The 22962-nt window shown below is 35.8% G+C and overlaps 1 protein-coding gene across 1 annotated transcript in view; it reads left to right on the top strand.

The window, feature by feature from the left end:
- TLK1 (tousled-like kinase 1) overlaps positions 1 to 22962 on the top strand; it is a 174194-nt gene that overhangs the window by 78490 nt on the left and 72742 nt on the right. The window contains exons 4-8 of the mRNA XM_006866616.1: positions 6892 to 6967; positions 10921 to 10967; positions 12696 to 12791; positions 14213 to 14302; positions 15158 to 15250. Of these exons, the coding sequence (XP_006866678.1) occupies positions 6892 to 6967; positions 10921 to 10967; positions 12696 to 12791; positions 14213 to 14302; positions 15158 to 15250 (402 nt within the window). The remainder of the gene's footprint in view (positions 1 to 6891; positions 6968 to 10920; positions 10968 to 12695; positions 12792 to 14212; positions 14303 to 15157; positions 15251 to 22962) is intronic.

Raw genomic sequence — 22962 nt, 5'->3', positions numbered from 1 at the left:
CATTCAACCATTCATATAGCTTGTTTCATTACATTGATTATTATCCCCTCCATATATCATCAGTTAACAGTGTTTCTCTCTATCTTCTTTAGCCTTTTTTTTTTTGGTGGTGGGGAACTTGCCTTTTTGGAATTTGCAGTCTCGGCACAGCCCCATTCTTAACCACTACGCTACCAGAACTCCTTTATGTTGTTGTTAAGTGCCATTGAGTCGGTTCCGACCCATAGCGACCTTGCACAGAGTTTCCGAGGCTGTAAATCTTCACGGGAGCAGAAAGCCTCATCTTTCTCCCTTGGAGCAGTTGGTAGTTTCGAACTGCTGACTTTGCGGTTTGCATTCCAATTTGTAACCACTACGCTACCAGAGCTCCTTTATTATTGTTGTTGTGTGCCGTGGAGTCGGTTCGGACCCATAGCGACCCTGTACAGGGTTTCTGAGGCTATAAATCTTTATGGGAGCAGAAAGCCTCATCTTTCTCCCTTGGAGCAGCTGGTAGTTTCGAACTGATGACCTTGTGATTCACAGCCCAATTAGTAACCACTACGCTACCAGAGCTCCTACTGAAGAAAATTTCTTTTAAGATAAACTAAAGCATCACTGGATTAGGTATTACAATTTTGTTTAATAATCACTGACTAAAATTCCTAGTGAACTTGCAACATTAATTATATCACGGATATCTCTTGAGTCCTTTAAATTTGTCTCTGTTATTTGAATAACTTTTAAACTGTTAGAAAATACTGTATAAATCCATACTGATATCTTAGAACATTTAAATGCCAGAATAATCAAACAAGAGTCTTGGGTATAATTACAGATCTAGTACTTACAAAGCTAAATTGATTGAACGAGTACCAGTTTCTTCATTCTCTGTTCTCTCTTAAACACTATCCCGCCATATGTCTTAATTCTCTGCCTTTTTATATTTTATTGCATCGTTTGCATCTTTAGTTTAAAGTCAAATCCTATTTATTTTGCCATTCAGATTATATTAATCCTTATTATGGTCAATGGAGTCCTGGTGTGGTGCTGTAGGTTAATGTGGTGGACTGCAAGGTTGATTTGAAACACAAAGTCAGCGGTTCAGGCTCACCAGCTGCTCTTCAGGAGCCTTATACAGGGTTTCTATGGGTTGGGACTGAGTCAACAGCACTTAAAAATTGTGGTCCAATTATAGTACAGTAAAACTTTAGTCCTGGTGTGGCACTGTGGGCTAATGCACTTGACTGCAAGGTCTGTTAGAACCACAAGGTCAGCGGTTCAAGCTCACGAGCTCCTCCTCAGAAAGCCAGTACAGGGTCGCTATGAGTTGGAACCAACTTGATGGCACTTAACAACAACAATACTTGAGTTGAGAAAGAACAGAGAACAAAAGAAAACAATGACAATATTAAAGAAAGCATTAATATATAAGATACTGGTATATGCACATTTATCCCTTATGCATATTTAAAGTGAATGTGCCCTGGATGTTTTCAAGGAAGTCATTGATCATGAATAATGGCTTATCAAACCTTTTTAAAACCACTAACCCCTTTCTTCAAAGGAAATCTCATGTAGAATTGTATTAAAATATAAAAGATGCTCTGTTTGCAGTACAAGGGTGGAGAATGAGATAGGTGTGTCTCTTCTTTGTCCCCATATTGACTTTTGAGACACAATCTCCTCTCCTCTAAGAATTTCTAGTACCATTTGAAAGCTTCAGATATGACCGAACTTTTTCTCAGTGGTAAGCTATCTTGTTTGTTGTTGTTATGTGCCATCGAGTCTGTTCCGACGAATAGCGACTCTGCATAGGGTTTCTGAGGGGTGGCTGGTGGGTTTGTTGTTTAGCAGTCCAGTGCTTACATTAAATACTGAGTGAATTTCTACATATCCTATATGTATACACACCCCACCCTGGTTTTAAATCCCCAAATAGTCCATATACAAATGAGTGACTTAGGAGAATTGTCAAACATTGGTTTCTTTGAGTTTTGTAATGCATAAATGTTGTTGTTGAGTGCTGTCCACTCAGTTCTGACTCAGGAATCCTGTATAGGGTTTCCAATCAGCAGCTGGTGAGTTTGAGCCCCTGGCCTTGCGGTGAGCAGTCCAATTTCATATATTTACACATATACAATTTTACATAGCATGATGGCTCTGTAGGAAAAGCACTGGACTGTGTGAGCCCCCCAGCCACTCTGTGGGAGAATGATGAGATTTTCTGATCCTGCAAAGATTTGCAGCCTCAGAAACCCCATACAGGTTTGCTGTGAGTCAGAATAGACTCCAAGACACTTAACAACAACATTGTGTTTTATCCAAATGTGTGTGTGTGTGTGTGTGTATATATATATCGTAATTGTTAAGTGCAGTGGAGTCGGTTCCAATCCATAATGACCCTGTATAGAGTTTGTAGTTGGTAGGTTTGAACTGCCGACGTTGAAGATACCAATCCAGTGTGGAACTTAGAGCACCAAACCAGAGCTCATGTATATGTTGTTGTCATTAAGTACCTTTGAGTTGGTTACAGCTCATAGCATTTCTGAGGCTTTTAAATCTCGGTTGGTACAGAAATTCTCATCTTTCTCCTGTCCAGCAGCTTGAACCACAGACCTTGTGGTTTGCAGTTCAGTATTTATCATATGTATGTATGTTTTGTTGGTGTTAAGTGTATGTATGTTTTGTTGGTGTTAAGTGCCAAAGAGTCAGTTCTAACTCACAGTGACCCTTATAGGCTTTTCAAGGAGCACTGGTGGATTTGAACTGCCAGCCTAGTTTTTAGCAATCCAGTGCTTATCTTAAAGCACTACACCAGGACTCCATGTATGTATATGTTGTTGTTAAGTGCTCTCAAGTAAGTTCCGACTCGTAGTGACTCTGTATAGGGTTTCCCAGGTTGTAAAACTTTTCATAGCAGAAAGCCTTGTCTTTCTCCCATGAAACGGCTGGTATTTGTGAACTGCTGACCTTGAGGTTAGCAGCCCAACTTGTAACCACTACGTTACCAGAGCTACTTACGTGGGAGTTGCTTATTTAAATTCAAATCTAATGTACATCTGCCAAAGGGTTGGTGATGGCAATATTGATGACCTAGAATGTAGAGAAGTACAGCACCTAACATATATATAAAGGGTACTCACTAAATGTCAATAAGTGTCCAATGAATTGTTTTGTCTGCATGGCTATAACTTCTACCTGTCATTGCAAATACCTGTGTACTTTTATGTCTCAAAAATTCAATCATGTTAAGTGTTAAGTAATAAACAGCTTCTGTCCTAATAACTTACAAATTAACTGTAGAACTTGCAAAATAAGTGACATTTCCTCTTCAGGAAGTCTCATTCTAAGAGTTGTATGGTTTTAGTTTTTATATTTAGGTCGCTGATCCATTTTGAGCTTATTTTTATGTATGGTGTGAGGTCTGGGTCCAACTTTATTATTTTGCACAGGGAGATACAGTTATTCAACACTGGTGAGGAAGCTGTTCTTTCCATATCGAAGGGACTTGGCACGCTCATCAAAAATCAACTGACCAAAGATATGTGGGCTTATTTCTGGACTCTGAATGCTAGCCCATTGATCAATATGCCTATCCTTATGTAAATGCCACAGTGTTTTATTACTGTTGCTTTAGTGTATTTTAGTACTTCAGAGCCTTCTTACTTTTTTCCAAGATTGTTTTGACACTTGGGGCCCCTTGAAATGTCATATAAATTTGAGGATCAACTTTAACATATCTGCAAAGAGTGTGTTGGGCTTTTGATACAGGGTAGTGTTAAGTCTGTAGGTTAGTTTGGGTAATATGGATATTCTAACAATAATAAATCTTCCAGTCATTGAACATGAGTGTCTTTCCATTTATTTAGATCTTTAATTTCTTTCAGCAATGTTTTATTGTTTGTAGTATACAGGTCTTTCACATGCCTGGTTGAACTTATTCCCTTCGTTGGTATTGTAAATTGAATTGTTTTCTTAATTATTTGTTTCTTGTTTTTTTTTTTGCTGATACTAAGGATGCATTTATCTTTTTTAAAAACATAGTGGTCTTTTTCCTTAAAGACTTGTCTCACTTCCTCAGCCCAGGTAATTTGAAACTTAAGGAAAATTTGCCTTGGGAAATAAAGCTTTTAAGTAATTTGTTTTGTGTTGTTGAGTTGGTTCTAACTCATAACGACTTGTGTAAGGTTTTCAAGGATTGCCTGGTAGCTTTGGACCACTGGCCATGTGGTTAGTAGTCCAGTGCTTATCTTACATGTTTATGTGTATATATCCTTATTATATATCCAGTGAAGTGTGCATTGAATGTTATCCCAAATATATTTGAAAATTTCTTCATATACTGTATCTCCTCCTCCCTTTTTTGTAAATTGTTCAACTTCTGAAAAAAATCTTATTTTCTTGACCTTAAACTGTATGTTTTAAAAACTAGGCGTACTGGTTTGATAGAGACTGTTAAGACTATGACCCTTATCCATCCTAAAGGTCTGGAACTGAACTCAGCTTTTTGGCTCAATTTTCACCCAAATAATAAAGGGGAATAGTAGCACTAAGGAAGTACCCACTTGTTAGAATAATCAGCCATTTGAGATCAGAAGGACAGCAGTCACCTAAGGACAAAGTTCAAAAGAGTTAGTAAAGAAGGAGGAATGGAAACAGGAAACATAGGAAGTGGAATAAGTGATGTTACCTTGGACTTGTAATCAATGACATGAAACAAAGTTAATAGGAATTTTTGAGCGGAAGACTGATCTGTAAACCTTCACCCAATTCACAATGAAAAGTTTTTTAAATTGTATTTTTTTTTAAAACAGATTTAAGTTGGGAAGAATATGAATAAACTAATATTTAGGAATCCTCTTTTGTTTTGTAGGTTGAGTGTTCTTTATCTAAATGTGAACTTAGAATTTTTAACTTGATAATATTTTATTCCTAGGACAATAGAAGATAGGTTATTGTTGAAGTTTTGAGTTTGATAGTGTTGACAAATAAAACAGATTAATTGCCTTCACTAATTGTTGTTTATGCATTAACCTACTTCCTGAGTAGATTGCCTAATTAGAAAGGATTTCTTTAAAATCCCTAGTTTGTGATATGAAATATATACTCAATTTACTGGATATAGCCAATTTTGCTTACAAATTTAGGTAAAATTTTGGAATATTTTTATATAGTTGATCGATTCAGGTCAATCTTCCGGGATATATATTGTCACATAGAGGTAAAATAATATTTGGACCTTGGAATGATGCAGAACTGGATTTGAATCATGGTTACCATACTGCAGGGTTACCATGAATTAAGTTGTGTAATAGTCATTCATGTATTTATTGAATAACAAATATATGCCAGATTGTTTCTGTTATGTGCCTTCGAGTTGATTCCAACTCATAATGACCCTGCGTAGGGTTTTCAGGGAGCAGCTGATGGGTTTGGAACAACAATTTTGTGATTCAGGGTCCAGTGCTTATTCTAGAGGGGGAAGATAAAACTCTTCTCCAAAACTGTTATCTTGTTGGCACGATAGAAGTGAGAGAACTTAAAATGATACAAAATGCCTAAAAGAACACTAATACACCCACAGCCATCTACTAATTCTGACTCCTAGTGACCCTCCAGAGCATAATGGAAGTGCCTCATAGGGTTTCCTAGGTTGTAATCATCGTTACATCTTTCTCTGGCAGAGCAGCTGCTAAGTTTGAATCATCAACCTTTCAGTTAGCAGCTGAGCATTTAAAGTCTGTGCCCTTAGGCCCCTCCCCTCCCCCCTTAAAGGAATACTTGTTTTTGGTGGTGTTAGTGCCATCAAGTTGGCTTAGACTCATAGCGAACCCTGTATTGAGTGAGGTTATAAATCATCATTCATGCTATATTTAATCGCAGATCAAATATTGGATCGAGTTCCTTCTTTATTTGAGAACTACATACTTTAAGAGATTTAAGTTCTCTGATATGATTCATTCATCCAGTCATTTGTTCATTCAAATATTTGTTGAGCTTTCCTACTAAGTTTAGGAATTGTTCTAGCACTAGAGGTATTTAATAAGCTTCTAGGATTTGAACGCCTTGTGTCATGGCTTCTGCTCTTCAGCAGTGTTTTGATTAAGTACAACAACAGTCTGTCTAGATCCACAAAAACTACTTATGTTAGCCTGATGAGAAAACACTATTAGTTAAGAGAGCAAACCTGTAATTTGGGAACAGAACCAACATCTACATCAGGCTCTGTAAACCATTTCTGTAGAGTCTATATAATAAATTTTAGACTTTGTGGGCTACGCGGTCTCTGTTGCAACTACTCACTATTGGCATTATAGTGTGAAAGCAGTCACAGACAGTACATATAATAATAAGTGTGGCTGTGTTCCAGTGAAATTTATGTATACTTCTGATCCTTGGGCATCATCTACAAGTTTGGTTTAATTGTTGTTAGATAGTAATTGCCAGGCAGTGAGATGAATGGTTTTTAGTAGCTAGAATTATATATATTTGAGGATTGTGTTCTGCTCTTGTTTCATCCAGGTTTACTTTTTTAAAAAACTAAATGTGTAGCTAATAGAAAACTAATAGGAAAAAATTAAGGTGATTTTTCTCTCCATCCCCATCCTTTTAAGAATTTGAAGGGCTCTGTTAAAAACTAATTATGCCCAGATTTTCATCCACCACAAGTCAAATTTTGTACATGTGAATTTTGGGTAATATGTACAAGTTCTTCTGTACTTGAATTGTGGAAAACATACATAATAGGAGTTGTATTTTTTAAAGTATATATAAGTAACTTAACATTTACATCCCATCAGCGCCAATGAACAAACACAATTTTTGATCTTGGATTTTTTTCCCTTTTAACTGGAAAATGTTACATGTTAAAAACTATAATTTAAAACTCTGTTAACTTGCTTTCTGTAGACACCAGAAAAAAAACCTTCGGAATCATCCAGGGGAAGAAAGAGAAAAGCCGAAACCCAGAATGAAAGTAGTCAGGGTAAGTGAAAGAAACTCTTCCTTCACAGCCCAATAGGTGTTTACAATGAGTCGTTCTGAATTTTCATCAATATTTTAATTGTAAAATAATGTGATTTCATGTGGTTTTTTGTTGTTGTTTTTTATTGTGGGCTCCATAGCTATTATGTAATTTCTGCAGTTATAATAAAGTAAATTCAGTTAGGAATACACTTTGCATAAGAAGTGATAATAAAATGCAATTGTAATCTTTTTGTACCACTTAGCCTATGGTTATGATTTTTAGGCTTTTTGACATTTCTCTTGAGGTTTTTGAGTACTAGAAAAGCAAGTATACCCAAATCTGGGAAGCATTATCATATGACCTTTCATTGTCTCACTTTATATGAATTGTGGTATTAAAATGTTTCTTCTTTTGAATAAAAGCTTTAGATCTCACTTTAAAGCAGGTATCCAAGCTATTAACTCCTTCCATTTTAAAAAGGCTATATATGGAGTCCTTGTCTATTGCTATAGGATAAGCACTGGACTGCTAACCACAAGGTAGTCAGTTCACCAGCTGCTTATTGGAAACCCTATACAGTTTTGCTAAAAGTTAAAACTGACTCAATGGCACTTAACAACATATAACAAATAATTAAGGGAGACTACCTGATGTGGTGCTACAGGATAAAGCACTGGACAGCAAGGTCAGTTTGAACCACAAGGTTGGTGGTTCAAACCTGCCAGCCGTACCTTGGAAACTCTACACAGGGTTACTATAAGTTGGAACTGACTGGACAGCGGCTCTTAACTTAAGACACCATCATGTTTATAAATAAGCTACTGAAATTATTTTCATTAGACTACAAAATCATATGTACTGGGAGCAATATGATACTATCATTTAATTTGAGCAGTAATTAGTCAATTAAGTATAATAAATTAGGTTATTGAATTATGTGTAATGATGGTGTTAAACATAATGTAACAAGTGTTGGAGCCAATTTTTAGCCATAAGGTCTAGGGCTACGAACCCTTGACTTACTGGTTTATCAATGACACTGGAGTTGAGGACTATATTTGCAACAACTGTGTTTTTAGAGTTCTGGTGTGGCACTGTAGGATAAAGTGTTTGACCACAAGAATGCAAGGTCTGCTGTTCAGACTACCACTTGCTCCTTGGAAATCCTATACAGGGTCTCTCTGAGTCATAATCGACTCGATGGCACCTAACAACATGTTTTTGAAAGAAGAGGGCTAAGTTATTCTAGGACCTTTTTTTTAGGTGTGTAGTACACTTCATCTCTGCATGTTGAGCTTTTTTTGGTCTCAGTTTAGTTCCCCCTTATTGTGGCTCGTGGACTTGGAGCTTTATTTAGTGTAATATATTAGTTGCAGTGCTTGCAATGCACATATAAAAATCATACTTTAAAGCAAGCTCTCAACTAAGGTTTGTTCCAATAATTGAAATTGATTAGTTTGGATTTCTGAAATTGGTATTTGAATTTCTGAGGACTCTTACTTAATAGTCTTTTGGTTCTCATCACTACCTTACGAAATCCCCAACCTCTATCTTTAAGGACCCACATTTTTTCTCTGTCTAGAATTGTCTGATTATCTCAGGGTTTTAGGATGACGGCCAGTTGTAATTGGATTTGCTAGTTTCAGTTTTCTTGATCATGTTTGCTTTAGAGAGAGGCTGGCTTTCTGTGTTTCATTTCCTAAAGGACAAGGCAGTTTCTTTCCTTCAAGTCCAAAGCAAATGTTTCCTGTCATTGTATTGGGCCAAATTGGGTCATGTGTGCATTCAAAAACCAGTTTTGTGCAACAGAGGTGTTACTATCCTTTAAAAAATCAGGGATAATGCTTCCCTTTGGAGGAGAATACCTAAACAAAAATAGAATTTCTGATAAGGAGTTAAGGGAATTGAGAACAGAGACTGGATGGGAGTCAGCTTCCCCGAAAGTCCATGGACTAATAAATAAAGGAACAAAAATCTGGGTCCAGTTAGGGAAGAATTAGGAAAATAGCTTCTTAGTACGCAGTCCAAACAACTGTTTCCTCTTAAAAAACAAAACAAAACAAAAAACATTTCTTCAGAATCTCCAGTAAAGTTGTTCAACACAGTCCTCCCTGACCTATAAATAAATCTGTACAGAACTATTTTCAAAAATTTAGATAACATTTATAGTCCTGAGTAATTATTGTTGTTAAGTGCCTTCGAATTGGTTCTGACTCATAGCAACCCTGCAAAAGGCTTTCCAAGGAGCAGCTGGTAGGTTTGAGCTGCTGACCTTGCGGTTAGCCGTCATTGCTTACAGTGCCATCCTTCTACTCTGTTCCAAGGTCATTGAAATTTTATTAATTTTTGTTATCTGAGTGATTTTTGTGTACTGCAAACCAGTGCCTGGCATATAATAAACACTCAAAAAGTATTAAATAACATAAATGAATGATTCAATATATATGTATATACACACACATATATACATATATATACGTACACACACATACATGTTGTTGTTGTGATGTGCCGTGGAGTCTATTCCAATTCATAGCGACCCCTGTACAGGGTTTCCGAAGCTGTAAATCTTTACAGAAGCAGAAAGCCTCATCTTTCTTCCACGGAACAGCCGGTAGTTTCGAACTGCTGACCGTGAGATCAGCAGCCCGATTTGTAACTACTACGCTACCAGAGCTCTCTCTCTATATCTATATAAACAAATGAGTATTGAGTATGGAGTCCTGGTGTGGCAATGAACCTCAAGGTCAGTTTGAACTGCAAGGTTGGTGGTTCAAATCCTTGGAAACCCTTTACAGGTTTGCTATGAGTCAGAAACCTACTCAACTACACTAGTCAACAACAGTAACCATTGGATGGATACATGTATATATTTATGTTGTGTACTTTTTTCACTGTATGGTACAATTAATTTCTCTATTATAACTTAAATAGACCTGAGCCTTGGTGTGGCATTATAAACACTAGACTGCTAACCGCAAGGTCAGCTGTGCAAACTCACCAGCCAATTCTTGAAAACTCTATACAGGGTCGCTATGAGTTGGAACCAACACCATGGCACGTCACAGTAACAATTGTGTAACTTAAAGTATATAATCTATATTGTTCCAACTAAGGTTGGATGTTGTTAAATGCTTTTGAGTCACTTCTAACTCATAATAACCTTGTATAGGGAGGGTTTCCAAGGAGTTTCTGGTGGGTTTGAATCAGGGAACCTCCTACAACAAAACACCAGGACTCCCAGGGATGGATGAGTGCCATTCCCACCCTCAAAAAAAAAAAAAAAAAAAAAAGAAATCTTCTTAGCAAGTTCTTATTAATTTAATATTTATAAAACTGATAGCACATTTTTTTAAAAGCAGAACTTTTAGTAAAAGAATATTGTGATCTGTTACTGACCTGATATTCACTTAATCATAATGACTTTATAAGAACAATATATAAAATCTGTTTTATTAGAAAATTAAAATTTATTTTGCAAAGTGGCATTTATATGGAATTACATTGTTGTCAGTTTGACAGAGATTGTGGTTTCTGCTAATCAAACTATTTTTAATTTTTGTTTGCAGGTGTGAATTAGTTTATCAGTTATGCAGTTGCTACTTGCCTTTTCATTTATTCCTTTAACCTTTATGAAATTAATAACCATAACTGAAGTGAATAAAATAACTTGAAAGCAAGTGATTTTTTAGTCTAACATATTTATTTGATTCTCCTATATTTGGGAAATTTAACATGTTGCTGTTAAAATACTAGTTGATTTTTTATTTCTGAAATTGATATTTGACCCTCTAAATACTCCTAATATCTGGATTCCCATTATTACCCAGCTAAAATATCATATATTATCTTTTTATTAAATAGATCATTTTTACATGTGTTAGGGGAATTGTTTGGCACATTCTTTTTGTGATGTTGTATATGGTAGTCATGATTGGTAATCCATAAACTATTTTATTTTTATATTTTAGGAAAAAGTATTGGGGGACGTGGCCACAAAATTAGCGACTATTTTGAAGTAAGTTCATTGAGGAATATCTCCATTTCCTAATTCTGTAGAATTTTGCTGTGAGCTGAAAATAATTTCTTTGAAGCACAAGGTCTTCAGAGATAAGCTGCTTGATTAGAGCAGAACTTTAGTACTAAATGATATCCTTGTCTAAAAATGTTAAATTTTACTCTTATAACAACCCATGAGGTAGGCAAAGGTGGTGTATAGGTAGTCCTGTTTTACAATTGAAGAAATTAAAGGATGTAAAGTGCCTCACCTAAAGGCAATTTCTAAATAGAAGAGCAAAGAGTTGAATTTCAAGTGTACCAGCTCAGAGTTCTTTCTCCTGTCAATCAAGGCTTTATCATACTATTTGAGCCCTTTGTATGGAGATTAGATATGATAGAGATGTGAATTTATAGTCTCTTACCCAATTTAGAATGTTTGTTTACTTATTTTTAAATAGAAACACTGTTGTTGTTAAGTGCTGTCTAGTTGATCCTGACCCATAGTGACCCTGTATAGGGTTTCCAAGGAGCTTGAACCACTGACCTTGCAGGTCAAACGGCTTTACAGTCTGCTGCATTAACCCACAGCGCCACACTAGGTTGGCTACTAATTCCAAGTAATTAATGTAATTTTTGGAACAACAAGCATTGATTTACTCAGTTGAAAAATATATATGTATACTTGAGACTAAGAACAGAATTGGCTGATTAGAGGAAGGGCTGGATTGTTTTTATCCCCATTCCATTGTTTTTCTTTCTTGAGTTTAAAGAACTAAGTTAAAACTGGTGACCACAAGATGATGCTCTTCATTTGAAGTGTCGGTATCAGTCACTCATTTTTAATGTCATTAAGAAGTTTAGTCAGGTGGGATCACTTAAAGAAACAAATATTTTAAATGCCTAATATGTGCCAGGCATTATACTAGGCACTATGTTGTGTTATTTTGTGCCATCAAATCAGTTTCAACTCATAGTCACCCTGGATAGGGTTTTTGAGGAACGGCTGGTAAGTTTGACTTGCTGACTCTGTGGTTTGCAGTTCAGTGCTTATCCTACTGTGCCACCCTGGGACTCCCCTTCTCTAATAGTTAAGTAATTAATGAAACAAAAATTACTAAATGGATTATAAACTGTACCCTGCGAGGACAGATTGCTCTCACCTTTCATCCATTGTACAGAATCATGAGAAACGAGTTGGTTAGATGGCTTCTCTTCATATGCAGCTAACTCAGATACATTATAAGAAATAATTGGATTTCATTAGAGTTTGTGCAGTTTTACTGAAGAGACTTGTCTATATCATTCTTTTTTTTATCGTGCCATGAACATGAGGATATTTAACAGATCTTAACTGATGGATTCCATTTTAGGATAGTTGATTGTGTCCCCTGACATTTACATATAAAGCTTATAAAAAGTTTCTTGTGGTTGGGGATCATATTATTTCAACAGACATTTGTAGAGGAACTGTACCAAGATTTGGGGTGGAGAGCATTATCATCAGAATGTGACAGAAGTAAGAGTCTTTACAAGATCTGGTTTTGGCATGTCCTTGTGATCAATATGCTCTAATAAATCTTAGGACGTAGCTTTAACTGACTTTGCATTTGCCTTTTGTAGACCCAGTCAGGTAACTGCTGGGTTTAGTTTAAAATAACGTTCATTTAAATGAATTCTCACTGCCATGTCAAACAACAAACTAAACCTTCCTTAATAAGTAATAATGTATCCTTTTCCTTTTTTGAAGTACCAGGGTGGGAATGGCTCAAGTCCAGTAAGAGGCATACCTCCAGCAATCCGTTCTCCTCAAAACTCACATTCACATTCCACTCCTTCCTCATCTGTAAGTTTTTACCTTTCTATTTTTTTCATGCTTAGTCTGTCTAGAAGGTTATGAATATTGAATAACTTTGATAATTTGTTTTTATTGAGAACTTAATGTAAATCATGCATTTCTCTAAGAAAAAGCATCCTGTGAAGTCAGTTGAATCCTTATTAGTGATCTTTTGTGCTCTTATTCAATGGAACAAAAAATGAATTCTCTTGTGTCAGTTGATACTCAGTCACTGATTTCTAAATTCAAACTTTCTCATCAGTTAGCTTTCTTACCCACTAGAATGCCAGTGTAATTTCTCTCTGGGAATCCTTAAGGAAGAAGGAAGCCATCACTCAAAATTGGATTATTAGGTCAACATAGGAGGAGGAGCTTATACTCAAAAGTCATCTTACAACTTTTTGTTTTGTTTCTAGCACTTTGAGTTAATAGTTCTTTTAGATTAATGATTTTGCAAATTAGGTTCTATTTTTTATCTATTTTGGTTTTGTAGAAGTTCATTATCTAACCAGAAAAAAATAGCACTAGTTTTCAGTCATTTTAAAATGAATTAAAGATTTGAAAGAACACATTTTATTTATTTATTCAAATACTGTTTTTATTTCTTTGTGTCCCCTTTTAGTCTTTCAAAACCAGGTGCCATCAGTCGATTCTGACTCACGGCGACCCCATGTTGTATTACAGTAGAACTCTACTTTATGGGATTTTCAAGTGTCTTTTTTTTCAGAAAAATCCATAAGGCCTTTCTTTGTTCTGAGGTGTCTCTGGGTGGACTGGAACCTTCACCATGTTGCTCAGCAGCCAACCACATTAACTGTTGACACCATCCAGGACCTCCTGTACACATACTTAATGTGTCTTACTCACTTTATACCTTGCCTTGTCCTAAGTAACTTATAGGACTTGGACTCAGCAATAATTTTATTAAATAAAGAGTTGTAGTGTTAGAAGAGATGCAATTTTGTAATCCGTTTTCAATAAATGTGTTTTTAACTAGTGGCTAGGTACACCATGACATGCATTAATAAATTTATGTTATAACTGACAATTCATGGTTACCTCTGGTACTAATAACTCTGGAGATCTTTTTCATTGTACTTTTTGAACCATCTTAATTTGTTCTTAGTATTTTTGTTTTAAAATAGTATCTTTGGTCTCACTTTACATAACATGGAAGAATTAAGAATTATCTTGTGATGGCACTTATCTGTAAGCTCCTAGAGGGCAGTGACTATATCTTTGTATTGCTCACTAGTTTTTATGTAGGAGGTACTCAATTAATGTTTGTTGTATAAATGGTGATTAAATTTTCAACTTTCAAGTCAGATATTATCGTGATAGAAATCTTCAGAGATGTAGGATAGTTTTTGTAAAGTAGAAATCTACTTTTTTTCTCATGCTAAGGCAAACTTTTACTGTATATTTTTTAGGTTCGACCTAATAGCCCTTCTCCTACTGCATTAGCTTTTGGGGACCATCCTATTGTACAACCAAAGCAGTTATCCTTTAAAATTACTCAGGTAAATGATAATTTAAAAACTTCTAACTTATATAAGAAATCCAGTGGGCAACTTCTTATTATAAACAGCAAGGATTTTTGCTGTTTTCTACAGTTGTAAAATAAAATTAAACCAAGAAGCTTAACTTTAACTAAACAGAAAAACAAAAAAGCGTTTCTAGAGATAGGAACTTAAAGACACCCAGCTTACCATTATGTTGTCCTTACATGCTGATGACTGTTAGGAGTCCAGTGCTTATCCTACAATGCTACAACAGGACTCAGTGTGGAAGCATATAAAATAAATGGAACAACAGTAACAAAACTGTTCTGTGTACTGATTTTTTTATTTTAAAACATCCATCTAAGTACATATAATTGATGTTTTTATGAGGCTGCTGCATTTATTATAAGTGGGTCACATCCAAACTGTTCTTGCATCAAAGCTTCTTTGGATAATCTTGAAGCTAGGATTATGAGTGCAATCCTTTCTGTCAACGAGCATCTCATGAAAGTTTGGAAACTTCAAAAATCAACTAGAGTGATGTCTAGTTCAAGGCAGTGATTATATTGAGTTGTAATGAGGGAACATATCAGTATTCTGCAATGTTAAATAATTAACCTTTCAGATGTTTCTTTGTACATTTATAATATTCATAGCATTTTATACTTCTGAAGTTATTAAGGCTTAAAATGGCACTGAGACTTTTTGGAATATTCTTACACACACACACACACACACACACACACACACAGACCAGTTTATAATTTTATTTGCTTATTTATTTTGCTTTTTAAAGTCAGTGAAATCTAATGTTATGTTTGATTACAATTGATTTATGTAATAGAGATAACAAAATCATTTTCATTCATTTAGACTGATCTCACAATGATGAAATTAGCAGCATTAGAAAGTAATAAAAATCAGGACCTGGAAAAAAAGGAAGGTCGTATAGATGATTTGCTCAGGGTAAGTAGTAATTTATGGAGAGGGAAAAAATTGAATACATTATTGTGCAATAGTATAACTTTTAATGTTATAGAAAGAAAGTACCTAGTATTGTAAAACATAAATATCCTATAGGTAAAAAATAAACTTCATATTTTGGTATTATAATTTACATGCTTGAAACTACCAACTTTAAAGTAAAAAAATATTTTATTAATCAAATATAAATTGAAAAAACAGTTGAAGAAATAGAAAAAATATATAAAATTTGTCTTAATTATCATTAAGACATATGTATTTCTTGTTAGTTGCAATGTCAATTGATTAAACACCTTACATTTGATAACTATACAGAATGAAGCAATCGTTACAGTCTTGTGAGATTTTCAGTGGGACTTTAAAAAAAAAACATTCCAAAGTATAACTATAATGTAAGATATAAAGCAGTGTTTCTCATCTCTTGCTACTCATCAAAAATCACCAGATGGAAAGTGTGGGGGCACTGTTTAAAACAGCCAGCCTGACCCCTACTTGCTGTTGTTAAGTGCCATTGAGTCAATTCCGACCCATAGCGACCCTGTATAGGGTTTCTGAGTAGCATCTAGTGAGCTTGAACTGCTGACCTTGCAGTTCAAGTGGGTTTGTAGTCTGGTGCATTAACCCACAGCGCCACACCAGGACTCCAAACCCTACTTAGGAGCTTTTTAATTAAATTGCTCTGGTGTAGGGGTTGATGAGTATTGGTACTTTTAAAAACTACCCAAATGATCCTAATGTAAGCCATTTTTCAGAACCACTGTATATAAACAAAAAATTAAATCATACCTGACAACCCACTAGAACATCCAGTATGCCATTCCTAATGCCATCCTGTTTCTCTCTCTTATCCCTTTACCATTAACCACTGTTCAGAATTTGTGTTTCCTTAGGTTTTATTGCATATATATGTATGTATTCCTAAGCAATATGAGAAGGGACTTCAAAAATTCATGGGAAAATGGAATTAAAATATAAAAACATGAACTTTATTTCTCATCATTAGTTCCATCAAGGTCAAGACAGTTTTGTACATGGTGATACTAGTCATTCAGGCCATCCCTAAGGAACCTCAGGGTCCTGGGAATTGAACCATATCAATGCAGTCTTTTTTTACATTATTAAATGAAGAAAAATGGGTGCTCTTTAAATATTTTTTAAGATTAGGAAATAAGATGGAGCCAAAAATCAGGTGTACGCCTAATGATTTCCTGTTGAAACTGTTTCAAAATTGCCCTTGTTTGATGAGAGGGAGAGGTATGAGCAATAGCATTGTTGTGGTTGAGGACTTTCTAGTGAAGCTTTTTCAGGCATATTTTTCTGCTAGAGCTTTAGCTAACTTTCTCAGAACACTCCCATCATAAGCAAATATTATCATTCTTGGACCCTCCAGGATAGTCAGCAAGCAAAATGCCTTGAGCATCCCCAAAAGTTATCAATACCTTTCCTCTTGACCAGAACTTTGACTAAACTGCTCCCACCTTTTGGTAGCCATTGCTTTTGTTGTTTGTCTTCAGGATTTTACTTCCAAGAAATGCTTCAGGATCTTGTTCCTGCTTGTTTAAAATTTCCGTCGAGAGCTCTGCTCTTGTCTGCAGCTGATCTGGGCAGAAACAGTCATAGCACGCATTAAGCAGAAAGTTTGCTCAACTTTGATTTTTCACTAAAATTGTATGAGCTTAACCATTAAGGTGTTTATGATGTTTAATCTTATTAATTGGTGATCCTTTTCAATTACTACATGAACAAGATTGTTTGCTAGTAAATTGATGTACGTGGTCTATTACTGTAGGCATTTCATCTTCAATTTCTTATGCTTTCTCAAAAAAGATTATGTCCATTTGTAAACTTCTGCTATCTTTGGGGGCATTGCCATTATAAACTTTTTGTAAAAGGTATCTATCCTTTTATCATCTTTCACCCAAGTGTCACCATGAATTTGATGTTTGTACTAGCTCTGAGTTTAGCAGAGTTTGTGTTGCTCTGGTAGGGAGGGATTCTTTTCAAACTTACCCTTTTTAGTGCCTCAAACTAGATCCTGTTCACACTTGTTATAAGAAATTAGTATGAGTTTATTTTGCTGCAAAACAAAAAACTTTCAAATCATACATAGTTTTTCATATGATACATTTTTGAAGACCCTTTGTATATTGTTTCAGTTTGCTTTGGGACTTTAATTAAAACTGTATTTAGAGATTCTTTTTTTCCTTGAGCATTATGTGTAGGAGGGCCATCCACATTGATTAGCAAAACTAATTTATTCATTTCACTGCTGTATAGTAAGGCATTAGAAGACTATACCATAATTTTTTTGCTTTCGGTGAAATTTTTTGTTTCCAGTGTTTGCTAATACAGGCAATTCTAATAATATTCTTATACATGTCCCCTAGGGCAAATGTATAAGAATTTCTCTAAGCATATGGTTAGGAGAGGCTTAGCCAGAATACAGGCATGCATGTCTTAGACCTAACTTTGTAATGCCATTTCCCCCCAAGTATTGGATAAGTTAACATGCCGACCAGCTGTGGATAAGAAAGACTACTACTGTTTATCATCCTTGCTAACACTTGAAATAATCAGATTAAATTTTTTACTTTTCAAATCAAGTGAACGTGGTATGGTTGTATTAGTTATTCTCTTTTTGCGAATGGTTTTGAGCATCTTTAAGAATATTAACCATATGTGTTTCTTCTGTGAAACTGCTAATCATGTTTTTTGCTCATTTTTCTATTGACACCAGTATTTGTTGGTCATCTAGGTTAATGTTTTCCCAATTTGTGAACTGTCTTTATATTTCTTAATGCTGTCTTTTAGTGATTGCCATAGATGTATTTATTTTTTAAAAAGATTTATAGTTTGGTCTTTCCATTTAAGTTGGTGATCTCACTGGAATTTATTTATAGGTATGGTATGAAATTAAAATGAAATAGAGCTTCATTTTAATTTCTTTCTCTGTGGTGGTAAGTGCCATCGAGGTCTCTTTCTCTATAGATAACCATTTATCCACCCTATTTAATGAAAAGTCCATTGTTATATAGCCAGTTCTAACAGAATTTTCAATATATGCAAATAGATCCATTTCTGGGTTATTTATTATGTTCCTTTTTTTTTTTAAACTTTTTATTATGAATTGGGTGAAGACAAAATCATCAGCTTTACATTCAGCAAATTTTACACTGCAACAACAGTTATCCTGTTTCCTCCCTGTGATTCCCCATTTCCATGCATCTTATATTTCACAAATAAATAAAGCAAAAAAATATTTGATGCTCACTTACAAAACAAAAAATATGTATCATTTAAATGTCCAATTCTGCCAGCCACTGTCCTGCCTGCATGCACACTGCCTTTCTCAGTCCATGGGCCTAGGCCTCACAGCTGCTCTGTCTCTCCATGCCATTGTCTCTGCTTCTGTCTCTGCTGACGCCACTTTTCTAGGTAGTGATCTCATGCTCCCCTCTTGCTCTTCCTATTTGATGGTCCTGGGATCATCTGTTCTTGAAACAAAGGGTTGACTAGACCCCCCCGCCCCTTTTAGTTACACATCTTCTACAATTACATTGTGACAAACACAATCCTGCTAACAGTTACTCACAATTGAGTCATAAAATCCTATCACTGTTATCCCCCATCCCCTTTCATCAGATCCCTATGGAAAAGAGGGAAACTATTTAGCAGGGGTTCTACCTTACCCACTTCATTCTGAAACTAAGCACACTCAAGAAAACTTGTAAACCAGCCACTTCATGCCTTTGTAGCGTGTGTGTGTCCCAACCCCCACCCCCCATTTTTGATAGCCAATGTCTGAGTTTCTCATCCCTGTCAAACCAATACACTGAGGAAACAAGGTTGTTCCTTGATGTGAAGAATCCTTCCATCCTGGTTGGAATTTTGAGTCACTGCATTCATAAGCAAAAGTCTAGTTCATCAAATGGTAGCAATTTGTACTTGTTCACAGTATCAAACGTCTTTATTCTCCTCTGTTAGTGTTTTGGTCAACTAGCCATCCAAGTTAGTCAGATGAGTACCAGTTGCAAGTTTGGGTGTTCATGCGTACCTCCTTGCACTTCAGACCAGCTGGCCACTTCACTTTCAGCCCTAAGCCCCAGGGGCTAGGTAAGTGCCTGTGGTCTCAGGAGTTCACACATCTTCCTAAACTTCAGAGAAGTCAGCCCTTTTTCTTCTTTCTCTCATCTTAACGCATGCCAATGGACAATAGTCAAACCTCAGGCCTGTGTGTCTTCATTGCTGCTTTTCCCCAGGTAAACCCAGATGGTCACCATCAGCATACTAGACTGCTCATGGGTTCTCTTTGAGTATCAGTCCTAGAAGGGGCTTTCCCTGAGGGCCTGACTTTTCTTGCTTTGATGCCTCCAAAGCAAACAGCTTACTTGAAATTCAAACAGCCAGTCTGCTTTTTTTTTCTGCATGTCTTTCTTTCAAGAAGAAGCTTCTGTTCGCCAACAGTTCTCTATTGATCAGCATGTCTTTTCAAGTGGGAATGTCCAAACTCAAAAGTCTAGGTAGAGCTCAAGATTCCACTTAAGGCTCCATACTCTACAATCTACAAAGACTTAACAAGGAGCCTGTTTCACTGGGCAAATTCTAAGTCCCCTTTTAGCAAATCCAATCAGTTATAGGCTAAAGGCGGGCTTGGTCTTACAAAAGCTTTCTGTTATCATAATTTCCAATATTCATTTCTAGCACACATAAATGTTTATTATACAATAGTAGGCAGGGAAAAACAATATCCACAAGAAAGTCAAACACAAACATTTTTTCCCCTCCTTTACCTATTCAGCCTATGTCTTGCTTCATGTTATCTACTCACAGAACTCTGTTTTCCAAGGTTGTATATAAATCAGTATTTATTTCTGTCCCATTTAGCCCATGCATACCTCCCTAAGTCTTGCCCTATATTCATTGTTAATCACCCTCCCTCTTCTTATGTATTGCCTTCCTCCTCATTGTATATTACCCTCACTGTAACATTTGTCTACCCTCTAGCCAGTGAAAATTACTCTCCCATGAAAACCCTCAAAGAATGTTTATTTTAGTATGGAAACCTTTTCATAAGCTTTTACAATAATGGTCTCATGCAATATTTGTCATTTTGTGATTGACTAATTTCACTCAGCATAGGTGCATCCATTTTATGAGGTGTTTTGCAGATTCCTCATTATTCTTCAAGGTTGTGTGTACGTACTAAAGTTTGTTTTCTTCCATTGATGGAGGATTTAGGCTGTGTCCATCTTTTTGCTATTATGAATAGTGCTGTGATGAATATTGGTGTGCATTTATCTATTAGTGTCCTGGCTCGTATTTGTTGTGGATATATACCAAGTAGAGTGATTACTGTGATATCATAAGTTATTTCTATTTCCAACTTTCTGAGTAAGTGCCATACTATTTTCTAGAGTAGCTGAACCATTTTACAGTCCCACCAGCAATGTAGGAGAGTCCCAATCTCTCCACACCCTTGCCAGCATTTGTTGTTTTCTGGTTTTTTGAACTTTGCTGTTATGTTAGTATGAGATACTGTTTTGGTTTTCATCTTTCTAGTGGCTAATGATCATGAACATTCCTTCATGTCTTTGTTGGCTGCCTGAATGTCTTCCTTGGTGAAGTCCACTGCTTTATTTGTGTATTCCCACCCTTGTGTTTAACTGTTAGTAATAAAGAGCTTAAGTACAGCAGTGCTTTAAATGAGCTAGCAGTTTATTTTTTCAAAGAACAACAAAATTGAACAGCCCAGCTTTGATGGTTCCACAAAGGTAAGAAATCTGTGTTCTAAGCAGAATAGAGAAAGAGGAGAAGAAAATAAAAAGGGCATTACCAATGTGTGTTGCTTCTTTGGTTATTTCTCTGAACATTGGCTTGCAACTCACCGATCAACTCTTGCCTGAAGGAAATCTGGAAAATTTGTGATCTTATACCTAAGCACGTTTCAACCTAGAATAAAACATCAGCGTTTTATTCCTAAGGAAGAAGGGGAAAATAGATTTGTATTAAATCTTGATAATGTGATTGAACAGATGGAGTCCTGGTGTGGCGCTGTGGGTTAATGTGTCAGGCTGCAGAGTCGTTTGAACTGCAAGGTCGGTGGTTCAAGATCACCAGCTGCTCCTTGGAAACCCTGTACAGAGTTGCTATGGGTCGGGAGCGACTCGGCGGCACTTAAAAACAACAACAACAACATACCTAAGCACATTTCAACCTAGAATAAAACATCATTGTTTTATTCCTAAGAAATAAGGGGAAAATAGATTTGTATTAAATCTTGATAATGTGATTGAACAGATAGGGATCCCTCTCTGCTGGCCTGACCTCCCCCTTTTAAGCTATGGTCCTTGGAAACCTTAGAGAAATTTTAGAATCAGTTTTGTAAGTCACATCCACATTTGTTGAGATTTTATTTTAATTGCATCTAATGTGTGGATTAATTTTAGATGAGTGGACATATTTGAAATAATTGTGAATGTGGCAGAGCTCTATTTTTTAATATGCTCTTTAGCATTTTTTATTAAATTTAAATGAAAATTCAATGTAAACTTTATAATTTTCTCCATGTAGATTTTGCATATCTTTTGTTAGATTTATTTTTAAATGTTTTTGATGCAAATGTGTATATTATCCTTTTTTAAATTGTAATTTCTTTCTGTTGGTTTCCAGAGAATGAAAAGCATTTGCTTTTTGTGTAATAATCTTGTATCCAGATATTTTTGCTCAATGTTCCCCCCCCCCATTTTTTATTGTGGTAAAATAGACATAATAAAAAAACATTTTTTAATTTAAACATTTTTAAGTGTATACTTCAGTGACATTATACATTCGCCATGTTGTGTAAGAGTCCTGGTAGGATAAGCTGTAGGATAAGCACTGGACTGCTAACTACAAGTTTGGCGGTTCAGACCCACCAGCTGCTCTTCAGAAACCCTGTCCAGGGTTACTGTGAGTCAGAACTGACTTTGCGACACTTTTCAACAATAGCATCAACATGTTATGTATCCATGAGCACCATTCCCAGATGTTTTTTATCACTCCAGATAGAAACTCAGTACCATGTCAGCAAGAATTCTCCATGTTCCCCTTCTCCCACCCCCTGTCATCCACTAATAAAATTTTGTCTCTGTGCATTTTCCTATTCTAGATATTTCATACAAGTGGGATCATACAGTATTTGCCCTTTTGTGTCTGATTTATTTCATTTAACGTAATGCCTAATCTTTTAATTTGTAATAATTTAAAACATTTTTCTTTAGAGTCCTTTTTGTTTTCTATGTGGATGATCATATCTACAAATAAAAACTTATTTTTCTTTTCTAAGCCTTAAAACTTTCATTTTTGATATTTCTGCTCTGGATCACATCTTTGTTGTTGTTAACTGCTGTCGAGTCGGTTCCAACCTATAGTGACCCTGTGGAGGGTTTCCGAGGAGCAGCTGGTAAGCTTGAACCACCAACCTTGCAGTTCAAACGACTCTAGAGTCTGGTACATTAACCCATAGCACCATACCGGGATCAAGTCTTTAGTGCAGTGTTAATAAACGTGGTATTAGGCATCTTTGAGTTATTTCTAAGATATTTGTAGTGTTTTTGTTTTTTGTTTTTTAATGTTTTATTGTGAATTATATGATAGTTTACATGGGTGCACTTTAGTTTTACATTCATGCCATCTTATATCATCTCACTGCCATG

Source organism: Chrysochloris asiatica, unplaced genomic scaffold (assembly GCF_000296735.1).
Source record: "Chrysochloris asiatica unplaced genomic scaffold, ChrAsi1.0 scaffold00094, whole genome shotgun sequence".
Lineage (NCBI taxonomy): Eukaryota > Metazoa > Chordata > Mammalia > Afrosoricida > Chrysochloridae > Chrysochloris > Chrysochloris asiatica.
This window is presented reverse-complemented; position numbering and strand designations above follow the sequence as displayed.